The sequence below is a fragment of the Ursus americanus genome, chromosome 14 (assembly GCF_024610735.1).
Source record: "Ursus americanus isolate L20-20 chromosome 14, mUrsAme1.1.p, whole genome shotgun sequence".
In the NCBI taxonomy this organism is placed as follows: Eukaryota; Metazoa; Chordata; class Mammalia; order Carnivora; family Ursidae; genus Ursus; species Ursus americanus.
In genome coordinates, this window is record NC_142140.1 from 63,349,423 (window position 1) to 63,375,516 (window position 26,094).

The 26,094-nt window shown below is 55.8% G+C and overlaps 1 protein-coding gene across 9 annotated transcripts in view; it reads right to left on the reverse strand.

Moving 5' to 3' along the window:
* Positions 1 to 5,585: 5,585 nt before the first annotated feature.
* MYH10 (myosin heavy chain 10) overlaps positions 5,586 to 26,094 on the reverse strand; it is a 123,964-nt gene continuing 103,455 nt past the window's right edge. For all 9 annotated transcript variants that reach the window (XM_045797281.2, XM_045797277.2, XM_087867596.1 and 6 more), the window contains 14 exons: positions 25,074 to 25,280; positions 23,030 to 23,134; positions 21,852 to 22,004; positions 21,223 to 21,471; positions 20,761 to 20,973; positions 18,780 to 18,992; positions 17,506 to 17,667; positions 14,096 to 14,224; positions 11,445 to 11,533; positions 10,520 to 10,643; positions 10,216 to 10,424; positions 8,879 to 8,987; positions 7,813 to 7,985; positions 5,586 to 7,098 (listed from right to left, as the gene is read on the reverse strand). In XM_045797281.2, coding sequence (XP_045653237.2) covers positions 6,954 to 7,098; positions 7,813 to 7,985; positions 8,879 to 8,987; positions 10,216 to 10,424; positions 10,520 to 10,643; positions 11,445 to 11,533; positions 14,096 to 14,224; positions 17,506 to 17,667; positions 18,780 to 18,992; positions 20,761 to 20,973; positions 21,223 to 21,471; positions 21,852 to 22,004; positions 23,030 to 23,134; positions 25,074 to 25,280 — 2,280 coding nt within the window. In that variant the 3' untranslated portion in view covers positions 5,586 to 6,953. The remainder of the gene's footprint in view (positions 7,099 to 7,812; positions 7,986 to 8,878; positions 8,988 to 10,215; positions 10,425 to 10,519; positions 10,644 to 11,444; positions 11,534 to 14,095; positions 14,225 to 17,505; positions 17,668 to 18,779; positions 18,993 to 20,760; positions 20,974 to 21,222; positions 21,472 to 21,851; positions 22,005 to 23,029; positions 23,135 to 25,073; positions 25,281 to 26,094) is intronic.

Genomic DNA, 26,094 nt, shown 5'->3' on the forward strand with positions numbered 1-26,094 from the left:
GGCCTGGACGTTCCTTGGGTCTGGGCTTCTCTCCTCCGCCCTCAGGGTGGTGGTGGCAAGTGAGGGGAGGTACCGGACGTGTGGTAGCAAAGACAGAGGGACTGGGCGCGAGGAACGGGTAAAGCGGGGCCCGTGCGAGCCTGTCGCGGTCCGCACGCTGCTTCTAGTGACGAGCGCGGGCAAAGAGCGCGGCCTGTAGTTTTAAAACTAGAAGGAAATGAAAAGTGAATCAAATTTGTAAGCGAATGAGAAACAATAAGGGTACGTTTTCAAAATTTTCTTCTGTTACCACGTGGGCAGGAATCGCTTCTGTTGGCTGTCCTGGAGGTTATGTCGTGAGCTGACCGTGCGAGAGACACTCGCGGCGGCCGGTGCGGGGCCCGGTTGCGCAGCCGGCCGAGCGGCTGCAGGGAAAATTCCAGTCTCGTGGACGGGCAGCAACTCCCACTTGCCTTCCGCACCAGGCCTGGAAGGACTGGATTCGGTCAGAGGTGTAGGTGCCCGGCGGTGCTCTCTGTTCGTACGGGAGCGCCGGTCTGTGACGGAGGCAGAGCTGCTGCAGGTAACGCGAGGGCCAGTTCGGGCCCTGAGTCCTCGGCCCTGGCTCCGCGGTGACTTCTCAGTGCCTTCCCAGCCCTGCGCTCCTGGCGTCGGCTCGTGCAGGCCGTGTGTCTGTCGGCTGGGGCAGGGCCCTGGCTGCGGGAGCCCGCGTGTCGTGGGCCGCGACGGTGTGGGCCAGGCCCCCGCGGGGGCAGCGGCGTGCGGCGGGCTCCTTCCCGGGCTCCTCGCGCAGAGACCCGCAGGTGTTGGGGTCTTGTAGCTGCAGCGGCCCCGGCATATTACGAGCCCCCGAGGCAGCTGGTTGACTTCTGGGCTCGCTGCAGCGTTCCGTTTGGATCGTGCGCTTCCAGGTGCTGCTTCGTCCTCGCTCCCGTGGAGCGTCGGGCCGCCTGCGTGAGTCCCGCCGGCTGTTTGCTGGTCAGCCTCCTGCCTCTGGTGGGTCCTCCCCCCACCCCGGGCTGCCTGACGCCCAGGTCAGCCTGGCTCTCGCTGAAACCTTCAGGAAGGAGCCCTCCCCGGAGCGGGGTCCCCATGCCGCTGTCCTCTGCATGGAGGGGCTCCTCTTCCAGGTGCTGAAGGACCACCTGTTGCCTCCAAGTGTTTCCATCTTGCCCCCCTGCCCCCGCCGTGCTCCCGAAAGGTCTTCCTGCAGGAGGGTAGGAGGCAGCGTGCCACTTCCTTTCAGCCCAGAGTGGCCGGAAACCTGCTCAGGCAAGAGCAGAAGCCGGAGGGGGGATGTTGAGTCTCAGGGAGGACGGGATACAGGGGGCCTGAGAGCGGGGAGAGCCGGCTCACCCGTTTACGGAAGGGAAGGCGGGCCCACAGTATAAGCGCCTGGCCTGAGCTCACCCGGCGAGTTCACGGAAGAGCCAGGATCGGAAACGAGCTTGGGCTTTTTTTTTCTGCTTTATGCTCCGCTTTTCCAAACCGGAGGCCTCGCTGGCCTGGCCTCTGTTTGCTGCCTCGGGAGATGAGCTGGTTTCGGACCCTGGGGAAGGATGAGCTTTGGGGCCGGCGCGACCTCTGTCGCCAGGGGCACAGGCTTCATCGGCCTTTGTCTCCTGCGTTGCCTCTGCTTCTCTCAGCTGTGCCAGGGCGCCGCTGGCCTCTCCCGGGAGCCCGGGGGACAGTGGCACCCCTGGGGAAGGAGAGGTGTCCCGGGCAGAGCCACGGCCCTGTCCTGCCTGGCTGGCCCCGTGAGCAGCTGTGCGAGCCCCGGTGGGAGCCAGGCCAGGAAGGGGGATGGTTCGAGAAGATGCTCAGAGCAGCCTTTTCCTTGTTCCAGCTTGACTTGCCGGCGGGCAGCTCTCGCGCCTGCAAAGCGGATTGAGAGCGCTCGCTTGACCTTACAGACGGAGGCCTGTTACTTGAGTCTGTCTGAAACACGGGGGCCGGGCCGGGAGGCGTCTTTGTAAACCGTTTTCCTGTGACGTAGAGCATCAGCTCTGAAAACTGGTCCCACGACTGTTACAGGTGTGATCTGGGGGAAGACAGTAGGCCTTTTTTTAATTTTAAGGAAGAACAGTCCTCTTGAGTAGCAATGTAGGGATTTCCTTGATGAGGTAACGGGCGTGCGAAGAGGCAAATTTGAAGACAGAACACAGCCTCCAGTGCTGGTGTGGGGGGACCGCGTGGGTTTGAGCCACGCGTGCTTACGATTCGGAGCCCGGCTTCAGCCGTCCGTCCACACCCACAGGAGTTACGTTAAGGCTTCCTGTCCGCTCTGAAGCCTTCCCCGGGGGAAACGAGATATAAACTGAACCGACATGTCACTTGCCTGTGGGGGGTGTTTTTCTAAGAGTCCAGTTTGCTGCCCCCGTTCTGCCTGGATCGCGATTCGCAGGTGGGAGGCCTGGGCCGTAGTGGGCTCCCCGGCACGTGCTTGGATTAACGGTCCGGTGAGAGGGGTCGGCATGAGCTCAGAGCCCCACTGCGCCCTGTACGTAGACGAGGGACTTAAGAAACACTGGTTTTTATTTCAAAGAGGATGACTGCTTTAGCTAGGAGGAAGAAATCAGCAAATTGCACCATCACCTAGAACTGAGGGGACTGGGTTCACTTTTACGTTATTGGTGTCACTAGATTATTCTCGGAGCCTTTGGTCAGCGTAACAATGTGATAAGCTACGAAAACTCTTCTCTTTCTCCTTTTGGTGAAATAGCCTGTGGTAGTAAGAACAAATAAAAGAATCTCGAGAGCAGTAACATGAATGTCTCGTGGCCGGGGAATGGCAGGATGACTTCCCCACAGAGCCGTGGTGAAGCAGGGGTGCAGACGTGCGGATACGTGGGCATAGGCGTGGCCAGCGGGAAATGGTGGGCACAGGTGAACAGCTTCATTAAAAAAAAAAATTAAGATGCAGATAGTTTGTGGGTTCTCTACATTTTTCTATAAAGTTGCCCCAATTCATTTTTTCCCCAAAATCATTTTTTAAAATGGAAGTAATGATACTGATTTTCTTTCATTGTCCAAGTTGGCCCAAAGACTGGGCCGAGAGAGCCGGAGATTCGAGCCAGCAGCATAGAGCAGGGGCTCTTGGGCCTGCTGGATGGCCAGCGGTCACCCTTGAGGAAGTTAAAAAGCCGGGTGCCCCCAGGCTCCACCCCTGTACCCGCCAAATTCCATAGAATTTCAGACCCTGCACTTCCAAGACTCACCTTTATTTTGTGAACCATTAAGAGAAATGTGCCAGTCGGAACTACTGAAACGCTTATCGTTGAGACTTCTTATATTTATTGAAAGAGCCTTTTTAGACTTTAGACTAAAATGTGAGAGAGATTCCTAAAACTTCACACCGTGATTCGACCCTCTGAGCGTTTGTGACCTGGAGTTGTCTGTGTTTTCCCAAACTCTCTGTCTTCTGTGCCATGGTGAGCGCTTGGGGGCGTAGCACTTCTGAAAACCGTCTTCCACTGTTGGCTCCAGAAGCTTCTTCTAAGCTGCTGGTACTCATTCTGTAGGATCTGATGTTGGGCTCTCTTGACCTTACAGGGAGGAGTCTGGCAATGACACCCATGTCACCGTTGCCCCTACTGATGGCAGTTGTGGGATGCGTGAGACTTCACACGTGTGCCAACGCGGGCATGCTAGAGCCGGCGCGGTGTGGTACTTTGAGGGAGGGAGTGTGTGGTGGGCTGTTCCGGTCCGACCTGGTGTGTCCTGGTCTGATTGTGTCACATGACATCGTTACCTGCGGTTCCTGGATGTCAGTGAGCAGGGGCGGAGCCATTAGGCTACTTTGAGAAAATAGAACTCACTGGCGTAGTGAAACAGACGTGAATTTCTAGTTTCGGTAAAGGGTGGAAGGACATGGTCCCACTTTTTGCGGACGGTACGCAGGCACCGTAATGTTGGCTTTGAAGACTGGCATCGTGTCAGTGCACCCTTATTGAGAGTTTGATCGCCGATTTCCAACAAGAATCACAGGGGACATGTCGCATGATTGGCTAGATTCCCAAATGACAGCCGGCTGCACCCGGAAGGGAGGGCCCGCCTGGCCCTTGCAGCCAACACAGAACACAGCATCCCAGAAACGTTTGGGAAGGCTGCCAGTGCAGATGTTGTCCCTTCCAGAGTGACGAGGAAGCCTGTGTGGGCAGGGACTCCCCTCTGGTCTCAGCCCCGCCTCTCCACGTTCCTAAAGGCTCCATCCCGTGGCCTGTTCCAGCATCGCTTTTGGTTTGGGGAGGTAGTCAGGTTCCACCGGGACAGGGCGTGGTGTTCCCTGGAGCGCGACAACTGTGAGCACTTTTCTTCCCCGCCAACACCGGCTTTGGGAGGAAGGGGCCACAGGTGAGACTCAGAGCCAGACGGAGGCCTGCTGGGGAGCCCAGGTTGGCCGTCTGGCTCCCGCTTCAGCTGGGGTGGGGTTTCCAGGGGTGGGCAGATCGGCGACAGGGCTCCAGTCTCTCCGACGGCAGGGTTTCAGAGGTGGACCCTCCAGCCAGCCTGGCTCGGAGTAGCTGCGTGATCCCCACAAGCCAATCCAGTCACCTCCGTCACGTCTGCCCTAGACGAGGGGGCGCCTGTGATGTGGCGGGGCAGACAGGGCGTGTAGTGTGGACCGCGAGTGAAAACCCCAGCACACCCTCGCCGCGTCCCCACTTCATCTCAGCAGAGGACAGGGCTTCCCTGTCTGGCCGGAGCCCTTCCGGATGATGGGCCCCAGCGCTGCTGGGCGGATGCCAGCTGGCCCCTCTGAGTCTCTGACACAGAGTCCAGCTCCCGGAAACCCTCTTCCTGGGGCTGCCAGCGCCCCGCCGTTCTATGAACTGCTTTTCCTTGGACAATGAAGCAGTGGTTTGTCGAGTGAGGGAAGGTTCTTTCTGATCAGCGTCTTTGTGGAATCAGGAACCACGACCAGCCCACGTAGGGTTCTCCCGGTTAGGCTGGCACGGGGCAGCTGAGCTGTCGGGGACAGTGTGGACGTTAACACCAGTGAGACCAGCCGACAGGGAGGAATTCATACTTTTTTGAGAAAAGCCTCTGAATTCCAGATCCTTGGGGACCTGAATGCCAGGGTGAGGACACGTGCGTGAAACGCGATCCTGCATTTTGTGCCTGTTTGTTTTCATATCCCCACCGCGGCCAAGCAGCCTGGCCAGGCAGAGCCAGGCTGGCCCGAGCTGCGCTGACTGGTGACCGGAACCCTCCCGGAGGGTCCGTCTTGCTGCCCTGAATCGCGCCGTTGTCCATTCACAGTTGGGTGTCCAGCCCCAGCGGCCCTTCCCCTCCCCACACGTCTACACGCTGAGGCCGCTGCGAGAGCAGGACTTGGAGCCCAGACGGCCCAGGGAGCTAGCCCGTCAACCGCCTGTTTCTGGGAGCACAGCACCCTCCGAAACCGTGGGCCTGGCTGTCCCCATTTTCAGTCTGGGGGTTCCCAGCCTCCAACCAGGTCACAGGTGGGCCGAGAACAGAAGGTGAGAAGACAGATTCCATGTTCACGTGATTATTCTTGTTTATTGAGGTCTGTTTATTGTCAACGGGTGCTTTTTCCTCCAAGTAAACAGAGCAGGCGTAAATATCTATAATGAATAAATTTATTGTCTTACAAAAATCATTGTCTAGAAATATGGGAATACAAGAAAAAAGATATTTGCAGTCAGGTGTCTGGTGGTCAACAGCCAGTAGAATTCATAAAGGGGGAAAACTGAAGATTCCAACCCACATGACAAATTCTTCCTAACAGATGTTAAAGCTTTTAACCCCAAAGGTTTGTGTTTTCAAGCACGCTGCAGAGGATCAAGGTGTCTAATGAACACTGATTCGTTGTCACCGAACGTCCGTAAAACCACTTCGACTAGAGGTACTGATACGAACAGTCGGAACGGAGACGTTACATCGTTACAGAGGCAAGTCAGAGTTAACGTTGTCTTAGTACTGCAGTGTCTAAGGCACTTTCTGTAATGTCAGTTTGCTCACCTATCAACCGAAACCAGAATGCTAGATGTTCACTGTGACACTGTCCGAGGGGAGGGGGACAAAGGAACAGGGACTCACACCCACTGGCATGTCAACGTTCAGGCAGATGGTATTGGTTCCGGGGGCTCCGTCAGCCTCCCGGGCAAACCTGGACTAAGTCTGGGACACAAAACCAAGATTTCCATTTTGGGCTCAAAGCGGCGGCTGAATTTGCAAGGTCAGCATGCGAGCCTGGCTAGAGAGGGAGGGCTCCCCTCCGTCCCCCGCGAGGCTCAGCCAGACCGGAGGGTGCAGAGTCCGCGTAACGGCGGCGGCCTTGTGGCCGCTGTCCCTTCTGTGCACAGACCAGCCGAGGACAGTTCACGGGAAGAGATGCGGGGACACCACCAACTAACTCAAGGGAGAGGGGCACGGTAACCCCATATGGACGTGGCTTCCCCCGCTGCCACCCACCCCTCCTCATCTTGCCGAAGCCCCTTTCACAGTTTGCTCACTGAAATAGTGTTGATCGTTATTGGGGAGATAAGTGCAGTTTAGGGTCCACAATGTTCTAAGAGACTCGACGTGGCTGAGGAGTCGGGGGCCACACGAACACAGGACGAAGTTACCTGTCTGGAGAGAGCATGCAGAGCGGTGGGGCGGCTGCCCCGGTAACCCAGCCACGGGCAACGAGGCTCTGGACTTGGTCTGAAAAATGGTTCTCGTCTTAACGTGAGGAGTTAGAAAATGGTCTCTCGAGGAATATATGGAAAATAGATGCAATGAGGAGACTCTGTTTAATAGGTGTGTTTCGTGTGTGTATATATAGAAAACGGGGAGCAGTTGTTAAATCTGAAGTGGGGTACAGTATGGCCGGCCGGAAAGCCGTAAGACACGGTTGATCTTGCCTAAGGAATCCCAGCGCTGCCAACAACTTCCTAGACGGGGCGGGGGGCCGGGGGATCCCGTGGGCTTCGCTTCCTGGGGTGCTACTCGGACTGGGGCGGCTGCGTCTCGTTGACATCGCTGGTCTTGCTCTCCGTGTCGTCGTCTGACAGCTCCAGGGAGGCCCCCTCGAGGTGCAGCTGGCGCCGGCCAGAGCGGCTCGACGAGAAGCTGATGGGGCCGCCCCGCCTGGGGAGAAGGGGGAGCGCATGCGTGGGGGTGAAGCCGGGAACGTTCGGCCGCCCGGGCACACCACCCTTGCACTCCTTCCGCGGGGCACGGCTGGGGGGCATGATTCCGAAAGGCTCTGTCCCCGTCCTCCAGCCCTGCCTGGCCGGCACCCGGTGGACCCCGAGCGGGGGGCCCTCAGAGGACCAAGACGGTCCGATGCGGCTGCGGCAGCTGCCCCAGGAACAGGCAGGGGGCTGGACCGAGGCCGGGGTCACCTGCTCCCCGAGGGGCAGCTCATCCTTATGTAATGGAGGCTTTGCGGGACACACACTGTGGCCAAAGGGCCGCCGACGCCCGTGCTAACCTGTTCTGGGGAGAGTCTAGCTTTCGGCCCCGCCTGTTCCGTCCTCTCCCTGGGGCGCCCCGGGTCCAGTGTGTGGACGAGCCGGGGGAGGGCTGCGGGCACCGGGGCCCGCACCTGCGCACTGCAGACGTCTGCACAGGGACAGACGCCAGGCGGCCGTGTGTCTGGCGGGCCGCCCGTTCCTCTGTTCTGAGGGACCGCTGCCCGTGGGGCAGCCTGAGTGCGAGAGCGCACCACGACTCAGGAGCGTGAGCGGGGAGCCCTGCAGGAGTCAGAGGCATCCTCGGGACCAAACGCTAAGCCGACAAACGCAGCTGTTCTCACAAGCTCTGGGTGTAAACGGACACCCAGCCCCCAGGGTCGCTCACCTCAGCCGGTTCTTGAGCGTGCTGACCTCGCGGCTCAGGCCCTCGTTGGCCTCCGTGGCATCGTCCAGTTCCCGCTGGAGCTTCCGCCGAGACGCGTTGGCACGTGTGGCCTCCTCTTCGGCCTCCTCCAGCTGCCGCTTGAGCTGCTTCATCCTGGCGTTGGCCTTCTCCATCTGGGGGGGGTCACACGAGCCGGGTCACACCAAACTGGGGAATTGGGTTTCGGCACGGCCGCGTCCTGAGCGTGGGGAACGGCTCAGGGCCCCGACAGCTGCGTGAGCACACGCACATACGGACGAGTGCATTTACACGCGCGCGCGACGGGGGGCCGGTCCAAGGCCTTTGATCAGCCTGCCGTTCTCAGCAAAGCCAATGTCTACAAAGCAAACTTTGCCAAAGGAGACCTAACGGTCAAGTCCTATTTTCACCCTTGAGTTTTCTGTAGGAGAAACGACACCATTCATTCGGTAGCTTCCCCGAGTGACCTAGGGGAGGACGGAAAGGAATGGCCGTTCTGCAGAATACAGAAGAGCCAACCATGTGGACCGTCTCTAGCCCCAGAGATGGGACGGCTGGTCTTGTTCCTGCATTCAGTACGGCCGTCTCGGATGTTATGCTGTGATTCAAGTACAAAGCCACTCCGGAAGAGCGGCCACGAGAACACCGCCGTGCGGACGCTGGCCAGCGCCTTGCAGGTCCAGAGCTGCCCTCGGTGGCGCTCAGTCCTGGGGGTGGCGGTAGGGAGAGCCGGGTGCCTGACCGAGCCCGGGAAATCTCCTTCCCTCCCAGGGTCTGCAGTGGCAAGGCTCAGGCCTCGGGGGGCGGGGACAGAGGGAGAGCCCTGAGGGGCAGGGGCCACATCTGAATCACCTGTGTCCCCAGCACCCCAGCGTCTGATGCGGACGAGGAACAGCCCTTGGTTGTTGGAACACGCTTAAGAAAATACTATTTGAAACATTCGATGTCACTGTCAACTGGTAACACGGGGCTCATCCTGGCCCGGCGTCCTTGCTAAGTGAGTACTTCTAGGGCAGATGTAGTGACCCTGCTCGTCTTCTCCCCCTACCTGTTCTTTATACTGATCTGCATGTCGACGTTCATCTTCCACCTGCATGAAGATCTCTTTCAGCTTCTTCTCTGTGCGACGGACGAGTTTGTTGGCGGCAGCTCGTTCCCTGTTAGGACGACCAAGGCGTTAGTTTGAGCAACTCTGGAAATGACGGACTGGGAAAGGATTTAAGTCCTTTTCCTCTGGAAGAGGACACATGCTGGAGTGCCTTCCAAGAGCTCTCTGACCAGAGTAATTTAATTAACATGACCAGAAACTTTCCCCCTTCTGATTAAAATATGGATTACCTGTAACGTATCCTAACGCTGAGAGGTAGAAAAAGTGCCTTCATTATTCCTTCACGCACAGACAGTGGTCACTTCAGTGATCTTCCGAAGATCAAAGCTACCTGCCCCACGGGCGCCTTCCACTCAGGGTCCCGGGATGGAGTCCCGTGGGCTCCCTGCTCGTTGGGGAGTCTGCTTCTGCCTCTGCCCCTCCCCCGCCCCACTCGTGCTCTCTCACTTGTTCTAATAAATAAAATCTTAAAAAAAAAGCTACACCTGCCCTGTATATTCAGTTCAAACTTTTTAAGGACAAAAACCTTAGCTGGTTACTCTGATTACCTAACTTTTCAGCCTGGAAAACAAAACAAACCAAGACCTAATTTACGAAGTGGCTGTTTTCAATGTAAAAGTATCGGATGCTGGGGCTGTCGCAGCCGCCGGTGACACAGACAGAAGAACCCCACACTCCCCCTGCGGTTAAAGCCAAGCAGGTCACAGTGCTTCTAGACCAGCCCACACCGGCCCTGCTGCTGGAGAGGGAACTCAGCTGCACTGAGAACAGAAAACGTGCTTTTGTTCCTTCACAAATGCGATGCAAAACGGGCAGCCCCGGAGTTCACTGAAAAGGGCAAGTCATGTTAATTACAACCCCCAGCGAATAAGCCCTTTTCTTTAAGCGCACTGGGGTCTGGGGAGTGGGAGGTCCGGGGAAGCTGGGTCCGGGGTGGGAGGTCCGGGGAAGCTGGGTCCGGGGCGGGGGCGGTGGTGCTGGGCTGAGTGCGGGCCTGCGTGTCTGGGCCCCGGGCCCCCGTCAGGCCCGAGTATTGCAGCACCACGGAGATGCTGAGCTGCCCTCTGCTCTGAGAAGGGAAGCTTTGGTCCCCACATCAACTCTGGGGGGAGAGGCTGTAAACTACGGCACCTGGGAAGTCGCCAGCCGTCCCCGGGGGCTCGCACCACCTCTGTCTCCCACTCCGGTCCCGTGTGCTCATGTCCTCGGCTTCCGAGCCACATCAGCTATAGCCAAGACGCAGGAAGTCTGGGTTAGTGGCAACAAAACCCTCTTACTTGGCTTCCTGCTCAAGCTGCTCCTCCAGCTGCCCGATCTTGGCTTCCAGGGCGGAGATGGTGGCCTTGAACTTGGACTTGACGGCGCCCTCCAGTTCCTGCAGCTTGGCCTTCAGCTCCTTGTTCTGCCGTTCCAGCTGCTGGCGCGCGTTGTCGCTCTTCTGGGCGGCGCTGCGCTCGGCCGCCAGCTCGGCGTTCAGCGTGTCCACCTGCAGAGGAGAGCCGGGCTGAGTGGCTCGGGCCCCGGGCCCCAGGCCCCAGGGGCGGCGCGGCCCCTCCCCGAGCCAGGCCGCCGCGCGGGCACCTGCAGCGTGGTCTTGCGGAAGCGGTCGTTGAGCAGCTCCATGTTGCTCTGCTCCTCCTCCAGCTCCTCCTCCAGCTGCGCGATCCGCGCCTCCAGACGCCGCTTCTCATCCAGCAGCGCAGACCTGGCCGGGCAGAGGAGGAGACCGCTCAGCACTGGGGTCGCGTGGCCCCGAGAAACACAAGGGGGGGCTGTCCCCCCCACCCCCCCGCGGCGTTCCTGATTGTTCGCGTTCTCTGGCTCCCATCCCCCAGTCTGTCAGCAAGTCCTGCCAGTGACACTTCCACACCTGCCACCCTAGCCCGGGCCCCCGTCCCTTCTCGCTGGACCGCTGTGGTCACCTTCCAGCGGGCCCGAAGAGCGGCCGGGGTCCCCTTCCGAAAAGGCAAGATGACCCTGGCACGCCCTAGCTTAGATGGCGCGGGTTTTCCGGCGCACTGTGATAAAATGCCACGTCCTCACCAGGACCTGCCCCAAGGCGCAGAAAGCACCGTAAAAAAGCGGGAAAAAAGCGGGACTTCGTGAAAAAGGCAGAGGAAAGCAGGTCTTAAGGGATCCACTTGCCCAACGGAATGAATGTGGACGTCAAGACTCGCATTGCAAGGCTGCGTGCGGTCTGTGGAAATTGGGTGAGTTCCAGACATCGTGCCTTCACACCTAGTCCACATGGGAGTGACTGACACGGGGAGGTGTGACCTGCGGGGTGGTGTGGCCAGCCAGCAGCAAGGCGGGTTGGAGGCCCAGATCTTGTGCTCGTCTTCCCAGACTTGGAACAGATGAGCAAATCCGCTCCTGACTTCTAGGTGCCGGACAGCGTGGCCTTCCCGGGGTGGTGGGAGAGCCCCAAGGGGCACAGACCACGGGTGCCCGAGAAGACAGGTGGTCTCTAGCCCCCCACAGGCCCCCCCGCAGCCGGGAGACTCACTTGCCAGAGGCGCTGTTGGCGATCTCGTCCGCCAGCTCGTCTCTCTCCTGCTCAGCATGGCGGCGTGCTCGCTCGGACGAGGCCAGTTCCTGAGGAAGAGGAGACTGGGATTAATCGGACTGTCCTGTCGGCTGCAGCCGCCTGGCGTGTCCCATAGACAGTCTGGGGACGGGGGAGCATCGAGGCCCGGGAAACACGGCAGCTGTGTGGACAGTCGGGGTCACAGCTCCTGTGGGGGTTGGGGGGGCGAGAGTGAGCCCTTGGGCTTGGGCTAGCTAAACAGGGCCTCTTTCTTGAAGGGAGTCAGGCTCCGCGGCTGGGCGGGTGGCACCAGCACACCGGGCAGGGCGAGGGGACGGCTCCGGGCTGGCCAGTCCTCTGTGGGAAGAACTGCCTGTGGCAGCTTTTCCACACATTTCTTCAGGAAGAGGACTTGCCACGGGAAGCAGGCAGGGCGCATTTCTCACCCCACCTGGTGAAGACGGAGAGGACAGAGTGTAAGGGCCGCACCCCTGCCCGCAGGGTAGGGGGGGAGGTGACCTGCCAAGTCCTAAGGCTGCTCGACAGCAGAGAACCAGGCTTCTGACTCCTCCCTGTCCGGCCGGCCCTTCCGAGATCGGCCGGTGGAACAGGGCTGCGCACAGAGCTCGCCCGGGTGCCTGGCACGTGCGTGCACGTCTCACGCTAGTGCGCGGGATGCAGGCGAGAGGCCCAGGTTCCAGCACACACAGCCCTCACGTGGGGGACAGAGCGAGCCCAACTGCCAGGGCGGCCGGCAGAATGCTCTGGGCCGGACCCAAGGGCCTCTGCCTAACAAGCACCGTGTGAGCGTCAGCTCGACCCTCTGGCCTCCGGTGCCCCATCGTCCTGCGCCCAGCCAGGGGCCCTTCGTGTCCACTGCTGGGTGTGCTGCACAGGCTGGGGGCCCCACGGGAGAGAGGGGGGAGCCTGGGGCCTACGAGTCAAAGAACAGAGGGGCCTGAAGGGAGGACAAAGAGAGAGATGGAGAGAAGGGCAGGGCTCGCTTTCCGGGGGCCGGGGGAGGTCTGTTCTCCCTAATGCAACAGTCCCTTGTCTGAGGCCTGAAATGAACACTGTCTGACGAGGCTGGGAGGGCGCCGGGCTGCAGGGAGCACACTTGGGTAGGTGGGTAGCACCCTGGCTCCCAGAGCCCCGACACCTTTGGGCGTAGTCCCGTCAGCTGCACGAACCACACGGGTTCTTTTAAGCACATGTGGAGCATTTTTAAAGACTGACTACATTCCAGGCCCTGAAGCTGCTCTGCTCTCAGCATTCCTACCCATGATGCAAAACAGAAATCAACGACAAAAAACAAAAAACCTCCCCAAAACCAAACTTCACACATTTGGAAACTTAAACTATACTTTTAAAATTATTTATGGAATAATGAAGAAAGCATCATCGAGACTAGAAAAATTAAAAACTAGGGGTCTGGGTGGCTCAGTCGGTGGAGTGGCCGACTCTTGGTTTCACGTCAGGTCATGAGCTCAGGCCCTGTCGGGCTCCACACTCAGCAGAAGTCTGCTTAAGAGTCTCTCCCTCTGCCCCTCGCCCCTCTCGAGTGCTCTCTAGAATAAATAAAATCCTTAAAAAAAAATTTAGAACTTAAATGGCAACGAGAGCCCAGAATTTTTGCCGGACACAGTGAACAGGACTTTGAGGGGACTTCATCGTGTTCTCAGAGCAGAATCAGACGAGAGAAAAGCCTGAAGATCAATGAGTGTGCAACTCAAACAGTCAGAAAAAAATCCGAAGGAAATAAAAACCGGAGCAAAAACAGTCCACGAAACAGAAAAGGATCCACAGCAAGAGCTGCCTCTGGGGTCTGCTCAGTGTTACTCGCCTGGTCTTCAGTTCCTTCTCCATTCCTGACACCAAGTGCATTCCCTCCCTCCTCGCAAGCTCTACCCCCCCATCTGTAGCTGTCTTTGCTAACACCGAAGCCAGCATTTCTAGGTGGGGGTCTGGGAGTTTCCTTTTTTCATATTAACTGGTAATAACTTTAACTGAAGTTGGCCCTGTCTTTCTAGGTTGCAGTAAGTTTTGATCGCCGTTCATGCAGCGATGTGTGCGCACCGAGCACGTGCCGTTCCTGTGGGGCACGCTAAAGCCGTTAACACAGAGTACGTATTCAGGTGTGCCCCCTGCTGCTAGAACCCCAGACCCTAGGTAACCATTCATCAGCCCCTCTTCCGGAGAACTTGCAGAAGAGAAATGAAAGAATGGATCGCAAGATGATTCACTGAGGAACTCGATGAAACCTACATCTCTCCTTGTAAGTATCACACGCGTGGTGCTTCTGTATAAAACAAGGCACCCTGAGAACGCTACCATCGGAGCTAAATGCTCCTGACGCTTGCCAACATTATTAAACACCACTGCCTTTTCTCACACATGGAACGAGGCTGACCCGCCCCTCGGCCTCTGGCCAGGCAGAGGGATATACACACAGCAGCGTCGAATGTGACCAGCGAGCCCTGCTGCTGTACCGAGGCAGTAAGATGGTCCAGCGCCTTATCTAAAAATGGGTCGTGAAGTTATTCTAGGCCACCAAGACAGTAAGATACATTTCTTTGAGAGATTTCAAGGGCCAATATTTCTTGAACAAATGGATGAATAAGTAGACACACCTCCTGCAATTGAAGGATTTCTGCTTCTAGACTCTTCAGTTTCTTTTCACTCTCTTTGGATTGAGCAAAAATTTCATCCCGGGATGCACGAGCTTCTTCTAATTCACGTTGGTAATCCTTCATCTGCGCCTAAGATTAAATAGGGAGAAGGTTTTAGAGTGGTTTTCATTATTAGTTTTTAAACCTATCTTTTCCAGATCTTAATAGTAATGTCCAGCCATTGAGAATAGAAATATACATGGAAATGACAAAGGTATCACATGAAAACATTTAGAACAATATCTCTTATGAACACGGATGCAAAAATCCTCAAGAAATCCAACAGATTATGAACACAGGGGCAAAGTGAATCCCTCAGCATATAACAAGAATTATACCCGCTGTGCCTTTATACGTCATTCTACCCAACACCCAGTGGGTGCGTCTGAGGAATGCAGGGTTAATCTGAAACCCGAAAATGAATTAATGTAGCCACAGGATCATCTCGATAAATGCAGAAGGAGCACTGGATAAAACCTAACGCCCTTTCATTATAAAAACATTTAAGAAAATGAATGAGAGGAGACTCCCTCAACTCTGGTAAAGGCAGCCGTGAAAAACCAATAGCTAACATCCTAGTTAAGGTCAGAAGGTTGAATGCTTTCCCCCTAAGACCAGCGACGAAGCAGGAATGTCTGACTTTGCCACTTCTGTTTAACGCGGGCGTGGAGATTCTAGTCAGAGCAATTACACCAAGACAAGAACAAAAACAGGACATCCAGATTAGAAAGGCTTTAAGCAAAAATAACCAGCTTTTTCTGCTGCTGCTATGACCTGGTATATTGAACACCTTAAGGGATCTACCTTAAGAATAAACGAGTTCAGCAAGGTTATAAGATACAAAAATCAATTGTTTCCATACACGATAAACATCCCCCAAATTAGGAAAGCAATCACCCTTATAAGCATCAAAAACAATAAAACATTTAGGCATAAATTTATACATGACTTGTATACCCAAACTACCAACTATCACATCGCTGGGAAGAGAGCTGCTAAATAAATGGAGACCCCGTCCTGTTCATGCACTGGAAAACAACACCGTTAAGACGGTGGTCCTCTCCAACTGGTCTAAGTCCACACATTATCAAAATTCAAGCTGGCTTCCCCTCCCCCTCATTACAGAAATTGACAAGTTGATCCTAAAATTCATATGGAATTGTAAGGAACCCAGAATAGTAAACAATCTTGAAAAAGAAGAAAAAAGCTAGAGATGTCACACTTCCCAATTACAAAACTTATAAAGCCACAGCAATCAAGAGTGTGATACTGGCATAAGAAAAGACCTATAGATCAATGGACTAGAACAGAGTCCAGAAACAAACACAGACATTGATGGTCAGCTGATTTTTAACAGGAGTGCCCAGACAATTCAATGGGGGAAAGAAAGGACAACAAGATTTCCATACCTAAAAGAATGAGGCTGGGTTTAAAAATCAAAAACCATACCATAAAAATTAACTCAATGGACTTAATCCCAAAATATAAAATTCTTAGGAATATATCTTTTCATGATCTCGGATTAGGCAATAGTTCACACAGATCTGATAACAAAAGCACCAGAAACATAAGAAGAAATAAGCTGGACTCCCATCAAAATTAGAAAATTTGTACCGTACACCATACCACCGAGCGAATGAACAGACCAGACTAGAAAATGGAAGAAAATATTTGGAAATCCTCTATCTTACAAGAAGCATCCGGAATACATACAGAAATGTCACAACTCCATTATTAAAGAGAACTTCGTTAGCCGAGGATTGAAAGAGATGTTTCCTGGATAAGATAACAGCCAATCAGCAAATGGAAAGATGTTCATCACTAGTCATCAGGGAAATGCAGTTCAAAGCTACAGTGAAATGCCACTTCCCACCCACGGGGATGACTGTAAAAGATGGCTGATGGCAGATACTGGTGAGGACGCAGAGAAACTGGAATCCTCACGCACAGCAAAACGGGACCATCGCTGTGGAACAGGCTGGAGTTCCTCAGAGTTAAACAGAATTACCACAGAGCCTGCACTTCCACCCTAGGTACGTATATACCTAAGAACTGAAAGCACATGTCCACACAAACGTTCGTGAACGTTCATAGCAGCGTGATCCGCAGTAGCTGAGAAGTACTAATTCAGGCTACGGCACGAGGAACCTTGAAAACACGGAAAGGGGAAGGAAGGCAGCTGTAAGCCACATAGGTTACGATTCCATTTACAAGACGTGTCCAGCAGACGCAAATCTATAGACACGGAAAGTAGACTCGTGGGTGATGAGCGCTGGACGTGGCAGATAGCGGGGAGTGATGGCTAACAGGTGCGTGGTTCCTTTTAGAGGGAACCCAAGTGTCCGAACGTAGTGGTGATGTTTGTACAACCCTGTGAATACACTAAAAAACACTGAAAATACTTTAAATCGGTTAAGCTGCGTGGCCTGTGAATCCCATCTCCATGCAGCTGGTACGTAAATAAAATCAATGTCGCGTATGTTCTCTACAATGTGCTTCGTAACTTGTGTAATTAACGCGTCAAAATAAGGGCCTTGTACTTAGCGTTTTAGAAAAGTCTAAGGAAGCACATAAGTTACTCCTAAACCTGTCGCCCAGGATTGACTTTTCCTCTTAACCTTTTCCTGAGTATGTCTGTCCGTCTACCTGTCTTGTACACGGACATCTACCCACGTGTGTGGCCGTGAACGAAGCTGCCTGCGCTGTCTTCCTCCTTCCGGCCCCATCACTGCGTCGTCATCCCCAGCGTCACACTTCAGCTACGATCTTTGTGTACAAATAGTTCTTCTCATGGCGGTATTTTGTTAGCACACATTCTTGAGATGTGGAATCATCACGGTCAAAAGAATGGACATTTCCTAGAGCTTTTACCCTAACCGACTGATCCCCACCCCCAGAGAAGTGGGAGAGGGCCCAAGAACCCGGAGTTCTAGAAATCCCCTTGACACGGTGATGGTGACAACTGGCACATCGTTTGAGCAGAAGTGCGGATTAAATCAGACCGGGAGGAGGACTAAAGCCCACGGCCCCGGAGGGGGGCGACCAACGCCGCCTTCCTCTTGGCTGACTCCAGGCTAAGCTAAGCGTCACCAGAGGCTGTCAGAGCCCTGAGAGCGTGATCGCTCTGGCGGATGCTCCCCCTGTTGACCACGCCAGCACCGTCCAAGACTTGCTGGGGGGGGGGGGGGGCACATCCCTGCAGACACAGGGACGCACTGCCGCGTTCCTGCCTACTGACCCACAGTGCAGCCCAGGGCGACAACCGCACTGCGCTCCCGGGACCCGCGGCCTGTGAGCGCGGCCGGCCGGCAGGGGGTGCCGTGCACCCCACATGGGCGCCCCATGTCCGGCAGAGACGCGGCCGTACCTACCTGAAGCTTGCGGAGCTGCTTGATCACCTCGTCCCGCGCCTTGTTCGCCGCCTCAATCTGGGCTTCGAGGTCCTTCAGGTCTATTTCCAGTTTCTTCTTAGAAGCCACTGCCAGCGCCCGCTGCTTCCGCTCGTCCTCCAGCTCTGCCTCCAGCTCCCGCACCTGGTGGACGGCATCGGGTTAGGCCTGGCCAGACCCACGTGTGCCCTCGCAGGGACAGGCGGCCTGGCATCGGAGGCAGTGACGCTGTGGCAGCTGTCTGCTGCAGAAAACCACAGGAGCTGAAGTGTGGTCAGAGAGGTCTCTAACATAACGCCTCGCATGCACCATTCCCACGGGCTACCATGGGGGCACGCGGGAAGGCGGAGTCCTTGACCTCAGGCTCATAGCCAAGGTGACGGACACAGGTCACAGCCAGGTGACAATTCTTGCAGGGATACTCAAGGGCCTGTGGAGAGGCCCTGCGGCAAGGAGCCGAGGTCTTGGGCCAGGACCCCGGGCTGGGGGGGGGGGGCGGGGGGGCGGGGGGGCAGCCAGCCTGGTCATGGGTCCTCTGGCCCAAGTCAGGCTCTCAGACGACGCACCCCGCACATCGATTCAGAATTCCAGGCCCACAGAAACTGGGAGTTAAGTGCCGTTGTAAGTCACTAAGTCTGAGGTCATTAGTTACCTAGCAAGAAATGGCTAATATATTAAATACTCGTGCCACGAAAATAACAAAATAAAACAGATCCCGGGTCCAACACTTGATACCACCAACTCCAAGGGACTGTCACAATACCCACAATTAGTTTTGAAAGTGAACTTATAAATTAGAAATCGGACATACATTCAGGAAAGTATACAAATCTTAAATGCCTGGCAACTTTTTAAAACCAAAAAAAGAATCGTCTGGCTTTTTTCCCTTTGAGGACTGGCTCCGTGAGGAGTTGTGATCTGAACTTCAGAAATGGCGAGTCCCCTCGTCAGCTGCGGATGGCTTCTCTCCCTCACCCACACGTTCAAGACTCCCTGAACTTGAACCTGCGTGTTCTCTGGAGATCCCACCAAAGGCTATCTAATTACTGACAAGTTTCCTGCCTCGTCAGCAATAGTGGGTTTGAGAAACCGGAAGTCAGACACGAGGGCACTGAATTGTGAAGAACAAACGACCGACCGCACTGGTGTTACTCCCACTAACATGTGGTGCCATGAACGAGCAGGGCGCTGCCCCACAACCGGACTTCGAGAACAGGCAGGTTCCTGTTCCCGAGGCCGCGCTCCCTCCGACCCACCTGTTTCACCAGGAGCCGCTTCTTTTCCTCGTTCTGCTCGTCTCTGGTCTGCAGGTCCCTCTCAAACTGCGCCTTCATGGCCTGCATGTTGACCTCGAGGCGAAGCTTGGCGTCTTCCGTGGCCTGAAGTTCATCCTCCAGCTCTTCCAGCTGGGTCCGCATCTCCTCCACCTGCTGCTCCAGGGCCCGCTTGGACTTCTCCAGTTCGTGCACCTACAGCAAGCAGCAGCGGAGCTGACCCGGCAGAGGCACGGACAAGGACGGCCATCTGGGTCCTCTCCCGTCGGAGGCCCCCACGCGGCTCGAAGGCCACTCTGGTCCCTCCCGGGCGGCTTCCCCCACACGTCACACACACCCTAACCTCCCTTGCTGCGGTCTCTGCCACTCCTCATTTTGGAGTGTGCCGTTTGGAGGACAGAACGGAGCTCTTGATTGACACGCTCCATTAATCACTAAGTTGGTCTCCGATACCCCTGAGCTGAACGAGTTTTACAAGCCAAAGAACAATGAAACGAGCACAGTGTCAGAGGAACTCGTCTGCTGACTGGCCATCTGCCCGCTGTCTGTGTGTCAAAGGTCCTCCAGGACATCCCGTCTTGCTGTGGAGAAGATGGCCGGGGCCAAAGATGCACGTGGAAACTTCTAAATACTAAGGTGTTAGGTCTGGGAAGCAGGGTGCAGGAGAACAGAGACCTAACCCTTCTCTGGACAAAGATCCCCATCACAGAGATCTACCAGGGTCTCTGGGCCAAGTGCCTCCACCCCACGTCCCCTCCGATCCACCCTGAGACACCCTTCAGGCAGCGGGCGCCGTATTTCCCCTTTGGGGCTCACAGGGGCAGCGGGAGGCAGGGCGTGAGGAGGCCCTGGTGTCTGCGCAGCGTCTGGTGCTTCTTAGGCACAAAAGAAATGTCTGTGGAACGAATGTGTGACTGTTGATCATTCTAGCGAATGACTGCTACGAACAAGAAAGCAACGGGGCACCTGGCTGGCACAGCTGGGGGAGCGTTTGACTCTCGATCTCGGGGTCGTGGCTTCGAGCCCCATGTTGGGCGGAGAGCTTACTTGATTAAAAAAAAACACCCCCAAACAACGAACGCAACTGTGGCGTTCTTGCTCTGCATTTCCCTGTGTAATCATGGCTGTCTCTGCTCTGGGTGGCCTCCTGCCTGTGGTGCTGGGGCCCTGGGCACCAGGTTGCTGGAGACCCAACAGGAAGGTAGGATGGTCTTCCCTCCTTTGTGAGGGGGCCAGAGCACCCACATCTACGAAAATGAGACTTCAGCTTTTCAAAGTGCATGTGCCATAGCTTCATGAAACGGGGGCCGTGTCCTGTCCATCGGGCAGATGACAGAACGTGGGCTGGAGAGGAGGTAAAGTGGCTTCTCCTGCTGAGAACGGAGGCTGGGGGAAGAGCTGAGCCCCAGGCCTGGCTTTGCCATCCCCCACACCTCATGCACCTAAGGGAGGGGCGTGGGGCACATAAAAATCATCACAGTTCTCGAGGACTGTGTATGCGGTGAAAGGACCGTATCGCAGAAATCTCCAGACCGTGAATGACTCCACAGAGCGTCTGAAGCCTTCAGAGAAAACGAAGGGTCTCAACCAGGAAAGCTGGGGTCAGGGAGAGCTGCAGGTGCCTCCGGCCCCCCATCTGAGCAGCCCTCGCGGTACTTGTGTTTGGTGACTACTTGCGACTCGGGCCGAGGACATCCCTTCTTCAGCGTCCCCCACCAGGACGCAGGGGAGGGCGGGGAGGGCCCGTGAAGGCCTCAAGGCCTCCCCACCTGTCAGTGCTGCCATGAGAACTACGAGAACCGACAACCGCAGAGAATCTGACAGCTTCTCCCCGGAGACGTCACCCCCCACCCCCACCCAGCACTTCGCGGTTGGGTGAGGCCTCCCCGGGTCCCTCAGGCGCTTGTGGGCAGTCGCCTGCCCCCCCGCCCCCCGCCCCGGAATGGTCCCCGGGGCTACTCACGTTCTTCCCCACGTCATCCTTGGAGCTCATCAGGTCTTCCATGTCTGCCCGCAGCTGCTTGTTCTGTCTCTCAAACTCCTCCTTGGCCTCCAGCGCCTCCTCCAGGGCCCGCGCCAGGGACAGGGCTTTGGTCTCCTTCTCTCTGGCCTCGGCTTCCGCGCGGTCTCGCTCTTCCGCGTAGCGGGCGGAGATGTTCTTCTCTTCCGCTAACAGCTACGGGGCGGGAGGCGCCAGGTTACTACGAACGATGGAGAACCACGTCTCCCCGCGGTGTGTCTGACTCGCTGCTAAGCACAGCACCGGGACATGAGGGGCGTTCTCTTTCTTTTTTCTCCTTTTCTAACTTTTTATAGATACATGCGGCTTTCAACTGAGATTATTGTAACCCAAAAACCACCAAAGCCAGGAGACGGGATGTGTTGCCAGACCTGAGCCTGGGACACAGGGACGCGGAGGACCCACCTGGTCAAACTTCTTCTGCTTCTTCTCCAGGTTGGAGGCGATCTGGCGCTGGTGGTCCAGGTCCACCGTCAGGTCATCGAGCTCCTGCTGCAGGCGGTTCTTGGTCTTCTCCAGCTTGTCGTAGGCCAGAGCCTTCTCCTCTAGGCGCTGGCCCAGCGCCTCCACGTCCTTCAGGAGCTTCTTTCTGGCTTCTTCCAGACTCTCGATTGTTCCTAAGTCGTCATCTACCTTCTTCTTGGTATCCGTGAGCTAGGTTTTACAGGAAGAGAGATCCGCGTCAAACAACCCCATTGATGTTTACAGGGGAGGAATAAAGAGGAAAGTGAGTTCGAGATCAACACTGTGTGATTTTGAGCAAATGAACCTGAGACTGAAACTGAATTTCTCAGCCAATAATCCACAAAGGGATGATTGGTTTGAATAGTGGACACGGTCCTAGGGCTTTATTTTAAACGCTTCCGGTACCCTAAGAGCCCACGTAGCATCAGCATGTGGCTGGGTCAAGGGAAAAACCTGACTTCACGAGCTCAGTTTAGTTCGACCCAGTTAACTCTCCCCAGTGCGGCTGAGACGACGCAGCGCCGCAGGGCCATCCAGGCCGATGCGGCTTCCGGGGGGGGCACGCGCACCTGGGACTGCAGGGCCAGCACTTGTTTCTCCAGATTCTTCCTGGCCTCCTCCTCCTCCTCCTGCTGCTCCTGGAGACCATTCTTCTCCTCCTCCAGCTGCCGGATGCGGCTGCTCAGGTTCAGCTTCTGACGAGTCTCCTCCTGGAGAAGCTCCTGTTTGCATGCACGACAGGTCAACGCTGGGTTACATCAGGCGCCAAAACAAAACCACTTACACACACAGCAGGGCACCTCGGCGTGTGAGCAATACCCAGGGACGTTAAGCAGCGGAAAAGACTCAGAAACACACACGATACTTTTACAAACGCTCCTAACAGATACTGCTTTACGCTGGTCGTCGAGGAATGGCAGCCCCGTCCACGCAGGGGCCCAGCCTGCCGCCCTTCCTGCATCTCCACACTTCGGCAGGCCTTCCTCTCTGCTCCCCTGGCCCCCACTTAGTTCAGGCACTTGGCATTTCTCATCATGATCCCTGCAGGGATCAGGCCACCCATCCACGGTCTGTCCTTTATACTTTCTGCCAGACTCATTTTTCTAAAGTGTCAATGCAAACGTGTCTTTCCTGTCAGACTTGAAAGTTTTCAAAGGCATGCAGGGGGCTTTCTGTGCTGACCACGATGTGCCTTGCACAGTGAAAGCCCCAATTACGCCGACCTTGTTTGTATCCCCAGCACCTAGGAAATGCACGTTCCCATAAAGTTAGAAAATTTAATACAAAGATGTAAAAGTCCAAGAAAAAAAGCACTACACTATTTTCACATTGGAGTCCTCATCCTGACTTCTCTTGGACTTGAAGACATTCCCAAGGAAGGTTTCGATACGAGATTTAACAAGCTTCAACCTATCCTTTTACGGTAGAGACTCTTTGTGAGGTCAGGGTCATGGAATTTCAGCCAAAACAATCTCAGTGCAAACGGCCAGCGACGCTTGAGCGCACGGTAGGACGGCTGCTTGAGCCGCATCCCAGGCTGCCCGCATGCCCGCCGACAGGGACCAAGGGCTCTGCGTCCAGGCACGAGCTTCAGAGTTCCTGAGCAGCGAGGCCCGCCACAGAGCAAGACGGTTCAAAATAAGAGCACAGCATAAAATCAGAGATGACCAGAAAGCCATCCTGGGACCAGCTTGAAGATTCGAGACACGGCAGAGCTGCCATCAGGGGACCTCACCCCCCCGATTACCTGTGTGTCCTGTAGCTGAGACTCGAGACTAGCTGCGTCCTTAGCAAACTTAATACCCTTCTTCTCTGCTTCTTCCAGAAGACTTGAGACATTGTCCAGTTCATTCTGCGAGGAGTTCAAGATTCAGACTCACCACTCTTAAACGCACACAAACAGAGCAGTACTCGGGGGCGGGGGGTGATCCTGCAACTGCCAAACCCAATTAAGGAAGACTCCCATCACGGAGGGTCTGCCGCCCCTCAACAGCCCCAGCCGCCATGGGACAACTTCAGAGTCTCTACTGAAAGGATGGGGGCGATGAGAACGGTGGAGCCCACACGCGCAGTGGGGTTCTCCTAACTCCGGTTTACCATCTTGTTTTATCCTGAAGGGACAGAAAGAACACTCAATCCTCCCAGGAATTGCTGTGTTGCCTGGAGAGGCTCTAAGATCAGGTGTTGTGTTTTGGTCCTTTTCCACACTAAGACGCATTAACCCTGTGCTGGGGCAGGGGCAGTACGTTCATATTCTCGTAGAACTTGAAAACTTTATTACAGAGATTCAAAGAAGTTCACCTCCTAGTATTTAGTTTAAGAGCTTAAAAAATCTGGTGGTGTATATTTATCATGAATGTTCAGCTATTTCCTATGGTCAGATTTCATGACTAATGTGGTAACCCCCCCCCCCAACCCCCATGGTATAAGACCTTTTGTAATCTTTCCTCAGGGACAGTGGGGCCCCCTTCACTCTGGTTTGTCCCCCGGTCATATTAGCAAAGGGGAGGCGCACAGAGGACACATTTATACACGTGACTCCAGCCAATGACATTCTGTGTCTACTCATTTTGGCAACAGCTTCTGGAGAGCCCACGGCTCCGTGGTCTTGGCAACAGCGTGATGGTGAAGGGCTCTGGACGGAGACCTCCAGCCTTCAGCTCTGGCTCCGAGAGCCGCCAGGGGGCGCCAGAGGGCAGCAAGCGCCTCAGCTTCTTTGAGGCTCCCAGACTCACCCAGGGGGCGGTGTGAGGATGGACAGGGAGAACGCCCGCAGGGAGCCGGATGTAGGCTCAGCTCATCTCCCCGCCACACATACGGTAACGCGTGATGACAGTTACTAATACCGTTTATCACCTTCTCTTTTGAGAACACACACGTTACTGCAGGACGCATGTGCAGGAAAGAGTTAACAGAGGAGGCTGGAGACTGCTCTCCTTAGAAGGGCCTGCTTGCTAAGTTGGCTCGTGGCAGGCATCCGGGAACTTAGATTTCCAGAAAGCACCCACCTTTCCCTAAAATAGAAAGGCTCACTGTGCCGAGGTGGCTTGTGCAGACACGGTGCGTTACGCTGAACACCTGCTTCCCTTCTGGGATCTGAAACTCTGGCGTGTGTCAGGCGGAGGGTCCTACGGAAGCAGCCCCCCACCAAACCGCTGGGCAGGCTCCACGAGCTTCCCCGGGAGACCGCACTCCTCGCGGACTGTTGCAACTCGCTCCTGGAGGAACGGGGCGCTGGGAAGGCCTGCCTGCGAGAGGACTGCTGGGAGCTCGCACCCGGCGTCCTCAGGGGCCCCACCTTTCCCCTTTATCCTTTCACTGTCAGAACTACGGCCGGGAGCAGGACCGCGCTGCGTCCTGGGAGTGGGCGCAGTGAGTCACTGAACCGCGGGGCGGTTCTGGGTGTCTGACAGCGCAGCAATACAGAACGTACATCTCTCCCCACCCACAAATCTTCATCTGCTGGATCGCTTTTCCTGGCTGTATACAAGTCCATCCTGACCTGAGCTGAAATCAAGAGTTGGATGTTTAACCCACTGAGCCTCTCAGGTGCCCCTAATTTTTACTGTTTTTAAAAATGGTATTTCTTTAAGTTCTCTCTACACCCAGCGTGGGGCTTGAACTCACGACCCCGCGATCAAGAGTCCCGTGCTCCTCTGGCCGAGCGGCCTGGTGCCCTCATGCCGTCTACTCTTCACGTAAGCGTTACTGAACGAGCCAGGGATTCTGGAAGGGCGTGCTCACCGCAGGGGCCCCGTCCAGGGCCCAGTGCCACGCTGCCCGGGGCTTACCTGGAGCTTGTTTGCTTTCTCGGCCAGCTCCACGCGGAGTCTGTCTCCTTCCGACACCTTGGCGTGGAGCTCCTGCACCTGCGCGTCGAGCTTCTTGCGCTTGTGCTCGGACTCGGCCTTGACCTGCTGCAGCACCTTCACCTCGCACGCCAGCTCCTTGTTGTCCGTCTCCAGGCCCTGCTTGTTCTTCTCCAGATTCGCTTTGAACTAGGAGGCAAGGGAAGAGATGTGCTGCTATTTTTAGAACACTCCATACAAGGCACTGCTTTTCTATCAGTGGGATCGCGCCAGATACGTGGTCTGCCTTCAGCGTCTGGATGAGAACCTCTGTTCTCCTTGGAGGGTGAAGTTCCTACAGCGGAGCACCCCGGCACACGCTGCCTTGGGGAGGAGACCCAGGTACATAGGGGCTCACTGCACCGTGGACTTTATCCTTGTCAGTGCAGCATGGGGGTGACACATGGGAGGGGGGCATATCCACGTTACCCTTGGTGTAAGACACGTTCTGTTAATTAAGAGAATTATTTTTAATAAGGAGCTGTGAGTCTTGTTGCTGGGGCGAGACTAACACGGGTGCATCAGACGAGGGCACACATGTTGGTGCAAGGGGATCACAGCAGGCTGGCCGGCTGCAGGGGTCACCCCGGGAGGACCGAGGCCTGGGGACGGGCCTTTGAGGCTGTGCAGTTGGGGGTTCCGTGGGGGCTCCGGGGCCAGACTCCCTGGCTTCTCTCTCCCTTGCCGCTTACTGGCTGTGCGACCCTTCGGTACTCTCCAAACCCCGGGGGCAGAATCCACCCCACAAAGTTGTAGTAAAAGCCAAAGGTAACACATGTCGAATACTCGGCGTGGTGACGGATGCACATGGATATCAACGTCCCGTCAGGGCTGCTTTGTGAGTGCACGAATCAGAAGGTGGCTCGTGGCTGGGTGGGGGAGCAAGAGCAGAATGCACGGGGGAGGAGGACGGGGAATAACGAGGAAGACGACTTGTCTGCTCAGGGCTCAGAGGGTGGACGAG